The sequence below is a fragment of the Ranitomeya imitator genome, chromosome 2 (assembly GCF_032444005.1).
Source record: "Ranitomeya imitator isolate aRanImi1 chromosome 2, aRanImi1.pri, whole genome shotgun sequence".
In the NCBI taxonomy this organism is placed as follows: Eukaryota; Metazoa; Chordata; class Amphibia; order Anura; family Dendrobatidae; genus Ranitomeya; species Ranitomeya imitator.
The window spans coordinates 251205560-251217119 of record NC_091283.1 but is presented as its reverse complement, the minus strand read 5'-3'; the positions used below and the strand labels follow the sequence as shown (position 1 = coordinate 251217119).

Here is an 11560-nt window from a genome sequence, read left to right as displayed (position 1 = left end):
GAGGTGCTCCCTCTGCGTCTCAGAGCTTCCAGCAAGCAAGAAAAACCAATATAGCAAGCTGGACAGAAAATATAGCAAACAAAAGTAACACAAGCAGAACTTAGCTTATGCAGGATTGACAGGCCACAGGAACGATCCAGGAGGAAGCAAGACCAATACTAGAACATTGACTGGAGGCCAGGATCAAAGCACCAGGTGGAGTTAAATAGAGCAGCACCTAACCTCATCACCTGAGGAAGGAAACCCAGAAGCCGCAGTACCACTCTCATCCACCAAAGGAAGCTCATAGACAGAACCAGCCGCAGTACCACTCACGACCACAGGAGGGAGCTTGGCCACAGAATTCACAACACCTGTCTTGTCAATGCATGTGGGGGAGTTTTAATGCCGAAAGGTATTTACGACTAGGCTCAAATCTTCCTCTAGCAGAGAACTGTTTAGAAGTGTCTAGAAGTTTCCAGAAATCCATGAGAGTCCATTGTTCCAATATGATAAGATATTGGGCCAACTACTGGGCGTAAGAGAATATTAATTAGATATTGCTAAAGTCCATCGGAGCCTCTATCCATCACAGTAAACCTGAGCTTCTAACTCCATCAGGTAAAAAAGTAGGGATTTCTCTGTAATGATGCATCACACATATGACATATTTGATCTCATTAGAATGCCAATGTTAATCCGAGATGAATGCTGGGTTTGTTATGATCATGACATGTTCTGTAGCGGAGTTACAAGCATGAGAGAAATTTAGGAAAGTTAGTTTAAACTGAGGAAGTAGGAAGGACGGAGTAAACCGACCCCTTTCTGTGATGCCACAGGCTGCAGCTATAAGGTTTTGGCCAGATCCCAGCAGTGAGTCTGCTGCTGGAAGCCATGTGAATCTGACCTGAAGAGCTGTTCCTAACCAGTCCTAATGCACTGGGACAGATGGAAACCCCCACTAGCCTGGTTGCCTGAACTGATATGAACTAAGAACATAAGAACATGTGAGTTGTACCTTTTCTTATTTAATCCCTGTTTATTTTACAATTACCTTGTACATATTTTCAATTGTCTCATATTGTAACATCTTTATATAACCGTTTATAAACACTGTCTGAAACTTTTGATGGGGTATATTATTTAATACTAGTTCGTTCTTCCTGTTCTAAAACGTACCCTAAGTCTCCTGAAGGGAATTACGCTACTGTTTTGGGTTAGCTTCGGACCCGTTTAATCGAAGCTGGTGGCAGCATACGTTTTGTACTGGGTAGTTGGGTGTCGTTGTAGCGACTGTGGCGTTGATAATTATGGATCCTGCCTGAGTGGGAGTAGTTATCGCGTCGCTGCAGCGTGCCCAATAGCCAGTACATAGCAGGCAGCCTTTCAGGTGACTAATTACCCCAGGTGCAGTACCTAATCTGACCTGAGAGTAAGGGGGCGCCAGAGAGCTGCAAGTCGTAAGTGGAACTGTAAGCGGGATATACATAAATCCCTGCAGTTCATGGTATATTGAAGAGCAGTAGGATACCTAAAATAAGCCCCTGCTGTAAACTGAGAGGTCAATAGCCTTGTGTGTGTTTTTCATCACATTGTGGAGTGGAGGGATAACTAAGATAAGCCCCCCTGCACATGTGATAGTCATCTGTTGGCCTAAAGTCACCCCGACCCGTGACGTAGGGGTGACGGTCACGGTGTGAATCGTGACAACTCACCTTCCATCGCCTCCACAGCTTTCCCGCTCCTCGCGATGCAGCCGTCAGCTTCCGTTCCCAGAGATGCATTGCGAAATTACCCAGATGACGTAGCGGTCTCGCAAGACCACTAAGTCATCTGGGTAATTTCGCAATGCATCACTGGATATGGAGGCTGGCGGCAGCATTGCGCGCAACGGCACAGCTTTGCTGGATGCCGGAGGGTGAGTATATAACTATTTTTTATTTCAATTTTTTTTAACAGGGATATGGTGCCCACACTGCTATATACTACGTGGGCTGTTATATACTGCGTGGGCTGTGTTACATACTGCGTGGCCTGTGTTATATACTGCATGGCCTGTGTTATATACTGCGTGAGCTGTGCTATATACTACGTGGCTGTATTATATACTGCGTGGGCTGTGACATATTATGTGGGCTGTTTTATATAATACATGGCTGCTATATACTACATGGGCTGTGTTATATACTGCGCGGGCAGTGTTATATACTGCGTAGGCTCTGTTATATACTGTGTGGGCTGTGCTATATATTAGGTGGGCTGTGCTATATATATTACGTGGGCTGTGCTATATACTACATGGCTGCTATATACTATGTGGCTGTGTTACGTGGGTTGTGCTATGTGGTGCGATGTGGTCTTCCATCCGTCACCATGGTGATACGTATAAGGTTATATGCCCCTCTCACGGTAAGTCTGTAAAACCATTTATCTCCAGGTAATTGGCTAAACAGGTCAGGTGTAAGGGGTAAAGGATCGGGAAGGTGAGCTGTGATTTTATTATTCTCTCTGAAGTCCAAGCATGGACGCCGCCCTCCATCCTATTAACAAAACCCCACAGCGACTGGAGAGGGGCATGGCCGTATATGACCCTTAGCCGGACACTGGAAGAGGGTAAATAAGCGAGATTTCGGCATTTTAGCTCCCGGTGTGGAGGCGATAGCACAATCATATGCCGCCATATACTAGACGTCCGGTAACCGGTAATAATCCCCTCATGTGTGGGGTCTATTTGTCTCCAGAGAAATCACACGTTACATTCCACACATAACATTGTGTAGAAAAGGCGGCGCGAGGTAATTGTGCCAGTAGTGAGGGCGAATAATGGCGGAAATGTCACTGAGGAGAAGTCTCCATGTAGCGTCTTCACTGCGGATCACGTGACCCCTGACTCCTCCCCCTGTGACCTCATCACAGGTCCTGTGCACACAGAGCAGCCATATATGTGGAGTGCGGCTCTGCAGGTGAAGGTATGTGGAGATTCCCCATTACTGAGCGCGGGGACATTAACCCCTTCTGCACTGAGACTCTTTATAAGAATCATAACGTTGTTGTTCTGTTTCCTGTAATAGATACATACGAGCCAACTATGGAGGACAGGAAGTGAGGGAGCGGATTGTTCTCCTAGTACAGGGCCCCTTTCTTGGCCCCACACAGTGTAATGCCCCCATTATGCCCTGTAAGCAGGGTTCTGCCCCACACCCAGCTGCCTCGGGCACTTTACCATGAGCTGGTACCTCAGAGTCTTTCACGCACCCCTTTCCTTTGTTGGCGCCAAATCTGTTCTGCCTTTGGGGCTCTGGCCTTTATAATATCAGTAACTGCATCATCAAGGTCTCCTGACCAGGTGCACCCTCTAGACTCTTCCCTCCGGAAACCCTCCCTCTTCCCATTGATGTCACATGGTCCCGTCTGGACGGCAGATAGCAGTCTGTACAAATGCAGCACAGCCCTGAGGAGTCTTTTTTATGACACTATCTCCATCTACCCCCCACCCCCTGAAGATGGCTGGACCATCATTGTAAATACACACCTGTACTTTGTATCTCCCCCACCTCATTGTAGATTGTAAGCTCTCACGAGCAGGGGCGGCTTATTTTGCTTTATTACTGTATTGTTAACATTGTTACCTATGACTGTTGTGTTTGAAACTGTTAAACTGTAAAGCGCTGCGGAATATGTTGGCGCTATATAAATAAAGATTATTATTATTATTATGACTCTCCTTTTTACACCCCTTATGGAATATATGATGGCGCTAACACAGTATAATGTTTCCACATTACTGGCATCTCTTGTAAAAAGGTATTTTCACACTACCGCCATACCCCCACACAGTATAATGTTCCTACAGTACCGCCATACCCCCACACTCAGTATAATGTTCTCATTGTACCGCCATACCCCCACACACAGTATAATGTTCCTACAGTACCGCCATACCCCCACACACAGTATAATGTTCTCATAGTACCGCCATACCCCCACACACAGTATAATGTTCCTACAGTACGGCCATACCCCCACTCAGTATAATGTTCCTACAGTACCACCATACCGCCACACACAGTATAATGTTCTCATAGTACCGCCATACCCCCACACACAGTATAATGTTCCTACAGTACTGCCATACCCCCACTCAGTATAATGTTCCTACAGTACCACCATACCGCCACACACAGTATAATGTTCTCATAGTACCGCCATACCCCCACACACAGTATAATGTTCCTACAGTACTGCCATACCCCCACACAGTATAATGTTCCTACAGTACCGCCATACCCCCACACACAGTATAATGTTCTCATAGTACCGCCATACCCCCACACAGTATAATGTTCCTACAGTACCGCTATACCCCCACACACAGCATAATGTTCTCATAGTACCGCCATACCCCCACACACAGTATAATGTTCCTACAGTACTGCCATACCCCCACTCAGTATAATGTTCCTACAGTACCACCATACCCCCACACACAGTATAATGTTCTCATAGTACCGCCATACCCCCACACACAGTATAATGTTCCTACAGTACTGCCATACCCCCACACAGTATAATGTTCCTACAGTACCGCCATACCCCCACACACAGTATAATGTTCTCATAGTACCGCCGTACCCCCACACACAGTATTTTGTTCTCATAGTACCGCCATACCCCCACACACAGTATAATGTTCCTACAGTACCGCCATACCCCCACACAGTATAATGTTCTCATAGTACCGCCATACCCCCACACAGTATAATGTTCTCATAGTACCGCCATACCCCCACACAGTATAATGTTCTCATAGTACCGCCATACCCCCACACAGTATAATGTTCTCATAGTACCGCCATTGTTATGATCTGGTGGCCTTGGAGCAGCATGAAATGACCTTCGCTGGAGCAGTGGTAACTTTACTGACCGCAATCCCTGATCCTATCACTGCAACTAGAAGTAGCCGTGGGATGTGCCTAACCAGACCTAGACACCTCGACACAGCCTAAGGACTAAATATCCCTAAAGATGGAAATAGGAAAACTCTCTTGCCTCAGAGTAGACCCCCAAAGGATAGGTAGCCCCCCACAAATAATGACTGTGAGTAGGAGAGGAAAAGACACACGCAGACAGAAAACAGATAGGAAAGGATAGTACAGGATACTATGCGGTCAGCATAAAACACTACAAAATATCCACAGCAGAAAAATACAAAAACTCCACCACCTAACTAAAGATGTGGATAGTATATCTGCGACTCCAGCGTGTCCAACTAGACTGAGAAAAACATCAGGCACAGTCTAGCAGGAACAAAATAGAAACAAGATCAGCACAGAAAATAAACACACAGCAGTGTGTCTAAAAAAAGAAGCAAACACTTATCTTTGCTGAAATGGCAGCAAGCAGGAGAGGCCAGGCAGAGGACCAACACTTCCAAAGGAACATTGACTACTGGCAAGGACTAATGAGTCCTGCAAAGCTAAATACCCCAGTCCGAATTGCAATTAGCAGAAACACCTGTCCAAGACTTCTGCTCAGGAATAACTGCATTACCATCAACAGCCACAGGAAGGAGCCCAAGAGCAGAATTCACAACACGCCATACCCCCACACACAGTATAATGTTCTCATAGTACTGCCATACCCCACCCACATTATAATGTTCTCACTGTACCGCCATACCCCCACACACAGTATAATGTTCTCACTGTACCGCCATACCCCCCACACACAGTATAATGTTCTCATAGTACTGCCATACCCCCACACACAGTATACTGTTCCTACAGTACCGCCATACCCCACACACAGTATAATGTTCCTACAGTACTGCCATACCCCCACACACAGTATAATGTTCTCATAGTGCCACTATACCCCCACACGCACAGTATATTGTTCTCACAGTACTGCCATACCCTCCACACACAGTATAATGTTCTCATAGTACCTCCATACCCCACACAGTATAATGTTCTCATAGTACCACCATACCACCACACACAGTATAATATTCTCATAGTACCGCCATACCCCCACACACAGTATAATGTTCTCATAGTACCGCCATACTCCCACACACAGTATAATGTTCTCATAGTACCGCCATACCCTCCCACACAGTATAATGTTCTCATAGTACCGCCATACCCCCACACACAGTATAATGTTCTGATAGTACCGCCATACCCCCACACACAGTATAATGTTCTCATAGTACCACCATACCCCCACACAGTATAATGTTCTCATAGTACCGCCATACCCCCACACACAGTATTAAGTTCCCACAGTGCCATCATCCCACCAGACACAGTATTTTGTTCCCACAATAGTGGCTTCCCACAGACACAGGATAATGTTTCCACAGGACTGGCATCCCCCTCACACACGGTATAATGTCCCCACAGTACTGCCATCCCCCCACCTTCTAATGTTCCCACAGTACTGTCCCCTACATGCACAATATGGTACCATCCACCTCACTGACTACCTCCGACCACCGACAGTTAATAAATACTCACTTAGCCTCATTCTTGTTGCAGATACTAATGAACCCAAGATCTATGAGATATTTCCATACGATAGTTGGATAGGCAGGAGTGTGTCAACCATAAAGGTAGCCCACTCGGTTGCTATGATGCCTATGAATTGACAGGGTTCGGTGGGGTGCGGTATTGGTCGCCCTCTCCTTCCCATCATCACAATTTCAGCGATATCCACATTCCCATCACGGTGATACCGCTGAATAGATTAGTGAATCAGGGAGTGGAAAGCTCCTGATCCACCATTCAGCCTTCACTTCTGTGATAGAAATATATACAATGCCTACAAGTAGTATTCAACCCCCTGCAGATTTAACAGGTTTAATAAGATGCAAATAAGTTAGAGCCTTCAAACTTCAAACAAAAGCAGGATTTATTAACAGATGCATAAATCTTACAAACCAAAAAGTTTTGTTGCTCAGTTAAATTTTTATAAATTTTAAACATAAAAGTGTGGGTCAATTATTATTCAACCCCTAGGTTTAATATTTTGTCGAATAACCTTTGTTTGCAATTACAGCTAATAATCGTCTTTTATAAGACCTGATCAGGCCGGCACAGGTCTCTGGAGTTATCTTGGCCCACTCCTCCATGCAGATCTTCTCCAAGTTATCTAGGTTATTTGGGTGTCTCATGTGGACTTTAATCTTGAGCTCCTTCCACAAGTTTTCAATTGGGTTAAGGTCAGGAGACTGACTAGGCCACTGCAACACCTTGATTTTTTGCCTCTTGAACCAGGCCTTGGTTTTCTTGGCTGTGTGCTTTGGGTCGTTGTCTTGTTGGAAGATGAAATGACGACCCATCTTAAGATCCTTGATGGAGGAGCGGAGGTTCTTGGCCAAAATCTCAAGGTAGGCCGTGCTATCCATCTTCCCATGGATGCGGACCAGATGGCCAGGCCCCTTGGCTGAGAAACAGCCCCACAGCATGATGCTGCCACCACCATGCTTGACTGTAGGGATGGTATTCTTGGGGTCGTATGCAGTGCCATCCAGTCTCCAAACGTCACGTGTGTGGTTGGCACCAAAGATCTCGATCTTGGTCTCATCAGACTAGAGAACCTTGAACCAGTCAGTCTCAGAGTCCTCCAAGTGATCATGAGCAAACTGTAGACGAGCCTTGACATGACGCTTTGAAAGTAAAGGTACCTTATGGGCTCGTCTGGAACGGAGACCATTGCGGTGGAGTACGTTACTTATGGTATTGACTGAAACCAATGTCCCCACTGCCATGAGATCTTCCCGGAGCTCCTTCCTTGTTGTCCTTGGGTTAGCCTTGACTCTTCGGACAAGCCTGGCCTCGGCAGGGGAGGAAACTTTCAAAGGCTGTCCAGGCCATGGAAGGCTAACAGTAGTTCCATAAGCCTTCCACTTCCGGATGATGCTCCCAACAGTGGAGACAGGTAGGCCCAACTCCTTGGAAAGGGTTTTGTACCCCTTGCCAGCCTTGTAACCCTCCACGATCTTGTCTCTGATGGCCTTGGAATGCTCCTTTGTCTTTCCCATGTTGACCATGTATGAGTGCTGTTCACAAGTTTGGTGAGGGTCTTAAATAGTCAGAAAAGGCTGGAAAAAGAGATAATTAACCCAAACATGTGAGGCTCATTGTTCTTTGTGCCTGAACTACTTCTTAATACTTTAGGGGAACCAAACAGAATTCTGGTGGTTTGAGTGGTTGAATAATAAATGACCCTCTGAAAAGACTTTTCACAATTTAAAAAAAAAATAAACAAAGAAATAACATTCTTTTTTGCTGCAGTGCATTTCACACTTCCAGGCTGATCTACAGTCCAAATGTCACAATGCCAAGTTAATTCCAAATGTGTAAACCTGCTAAATCTGCATTGGGTTGAATACTACTTGTAGGCAGTGTATATCATATAGATCTCACTTGCATGTATACTCCTTTAATTATATATACTCACATAAAAGCATATATATCTATATACTCAGCTAGTTTATAATCAATTGCTCTGCTTGACCAGATGAGCTAGGCCAGATGGTTCCTTTGTACTTTCCAAACACCATAAAACAGGAACTTAGGTCAGATGTCCTGAACTAATGTCTAGAATCCCGCTAAATCTTGCTGAATAGCAGGATAAGGGTGACAGCTGCTTCTAAGCGTGCTAAATCAGCTTGTTGCTAGGTAGACTTTAGTCAAAATATGCCATGTACTCAGTTAAATATATTATGTACTCAGTCAGCCAATGAAATAATAGCTAAATTGTATGTTAATTTACTAAACACCCCCTTTTTATACACATCTATAAAACTATGTATCAAAGAATAAACCACAGATCTGAATGGAATGTTATCCTGTCACTTTCGTGTCAGAGTCATTCTTTCTTGAGCGCTCAACATATCTGATCTGATAATTGGGAATGGCTGCAGCACACACACGGATAGATTTATCCAAACCAAATCAAATTTCCATAACACTTCTGAGTCTGAGACTCCGTGCACTGCAGGTACAATGACGTCACTATATCACACCTGTAGTACGGAGCCTCAGTACTCACACCGCACAGACCAGAGCAGCGCTCCTCAGGAACCGGGTTGGCTGAGTAGTGTGTGTGTTTTTTTTTCAAATATCAGGAATTGTGGGGGCATCATATTAAGAGAAGAGCTGTTGGGACTCTCATACTGAATGTGTGACTGGTAGGGGCCATTATACTGGGGTTGTGGTGGACTGTAAATGCCTCCATACTGAGTGGGGTTTTATTTTGTGTAGCAGGCTGTGGTGGCCATAATTAGAGATGAGCGAATATGTTCAGAAAACGATCGCCAAACATAAATTCGGCACAAATATGGTTCATTCGGATTCATGATCGGTAACATGAGCATTTTTCTTAAGATCGGAAAAAGTCGGTAACATTCAGTAAAAGTTATAATAGAAGCCGACAATACATGTGCCACGTTTAGTAAAATCACAGCCACCAATGTGGGAGACTGGGGTTCAAATCCTGGCTCTGCCCTGTTGGACATAATATACCAGTAGTGGTCCATAACACTATGGTGCCTACCTCAATAACCATGAGAGTGTCACAAGCAAAGAGAGTAATGCCGGCTCAGACGTCGCCTGGATTAACAAGATCCGCGTCAGATGTCAAGGAACCAGGACAATCTGATGATAAATGGGCTACTGGACCAAACCATACATAGACAAGGCAAGAGGGAATGGGAGCCAGTGAAGAGATTTGCAGAGGGAAGAAGTGAAGGAGTAGCGAGGAGAGAGATGAATTAGTCGGGCAGCAGAGTTAAGGATGGACTGGAGAGGTGCAGGGGTGATAGCAGGGAGGCCACAGAAAAGGATGTTGTAGTAGTCGAAGCGGGAGATCATCACACATCCTGCATCCCATAGTCAAGTGTCCATCATACACATCCTCCATCCCATAGTCCAGTGCCCATATACCCATCACACATCCTCCATCCCATAGCCCAGTGCCCATATACCCATCATAGATATCCTCCATCCCATAGTCCCGTGCCCATAAACCCATCACACATCCTCCATCCCATAGTCCCGTGCCTGTATACCCATAACACATCCCCCATCCCATAGTCCAGTGCCCATATACCCATCACACATCCTCCATCCCATAGTCCAGTGCCCATATACCCATAACACATCCTCCATCCCATAGTCCAGTGCCCATATACCCATAATACATATCCTCCATCCCATAGTCCAGTGCCCATATACCCATCACAAATCCTCCATCCCATAATCCAGTGCCCATATACCCATAATACACATCCTCCGTCCCATAGTCCAGTGCCCATATACTCATCATACACATCCTCCATCCCATAGTCCAGTGCCCATACACCCATCACACATCCTCCATCCCATAGTCCAGTGCCCATATACCCATCATACATCCTCCATCCCATAGCCCAGTGCCCATATACCCATCATAGATATCCTCCATCCCATAGTCCCGTGCCCATATACCCATCACACATCTTCCATCCCATAGTCCAGTGCCCATATACCCATCACACATCCTCCATCCCATAGCCCAGTGCCCATATACCCATCACACATCCTCCATCCCATAGTCCCGTGCCCATATACCCATCATACATCCTCCATCCCATAGCCCAGTGCCCATATACCCATCATAGATATCCTCCATCCCATAGTCCAGTGCCCATATACCCATCATACACATCCTCCATCCCATAGTCCAGTGCCCATATACCCATCATACATCCTCCATCCCATAGTCCAGTGCCCATATACCCATCACACATCCTCCATCCCATAGTCCAGTGCCCATATACCCATCACACATCCTCCATCCCATAGTCCAGTGCCCATATACCCATCACACATCCTCCGTCCCATAGTCCAGTGCCCATACACCCATTACACATCCTCCATCCCATAGTCCAGTGCCCATATACCCATCACACATCCTCCATCCCATAGCACAGTGCCCATATACCCATCATAGATATCCTCCTTCCCATAGTCCCGTGCCCATATACCCATCACACATCCTCCATCCCATAGCCCAGTGCCCATATACCCATCATAGATATCCTCCATCCCATAGTCCCGTGCCCATATACCCATCACACATCCTCCATCCCATAGTCCAGTGCCCATATATCCATCACACATCCTCCATCCCATAGTCCAGTGCCCATATACACATTATACACATCATCCATCGCATAGCCCAGTGCCCATATACCCATCACACATCCTCCATCCCATAGCCTAGTGCCCATATACCCATCACACATCCTCCATCCCATAGTCCAGTGCCCATATACCCATCATACATCCTCCATCCCATAGTCCAGTGCCAATATACCCATCACACATCCTCCATCCCATAGTCCAGTGCCCATATACCCATCATACATCCTCCATCCCATAGTCCAGTGCCCATATACCCATCACACATCCTCCATCCCATAGCCCAGTGCCCATATACCCATCACACATCCTCCATCCCATAGTCCCGCGCCCATATACCCATCATACACATCCTCCATCCCATAGCCCAGTGCCCATATACCCATCAC

At 46.0% G+C, this 11560-nt stretch overlaps 1 protein-coding gene across 1 annotated transcript in view; it reads left to right on the top strand.

The window, feature by feature from the left end:
• The first annotated feature begins 2904 nt into the window (after window positions 1–2904).
• Window positions 2905–11560, top strand: part of LOC138662925 (oocyte zinc finger protein XlCOF8.4-like) — a 29765-nt gene continuing 21109 nt past the window's right edge. Inside the window, exon 1 of the mRNA XM_069748933.1 lies at window positions 2905–2948. Coding sequence (XP_069605034.1) covers window positions 2922–2948 — 27 coding nt within the window. The 5' untranslated portion in view covers window positions 2905–2921. The remainder of the gene's footprint in view (window positions 2949–11560) is intronic.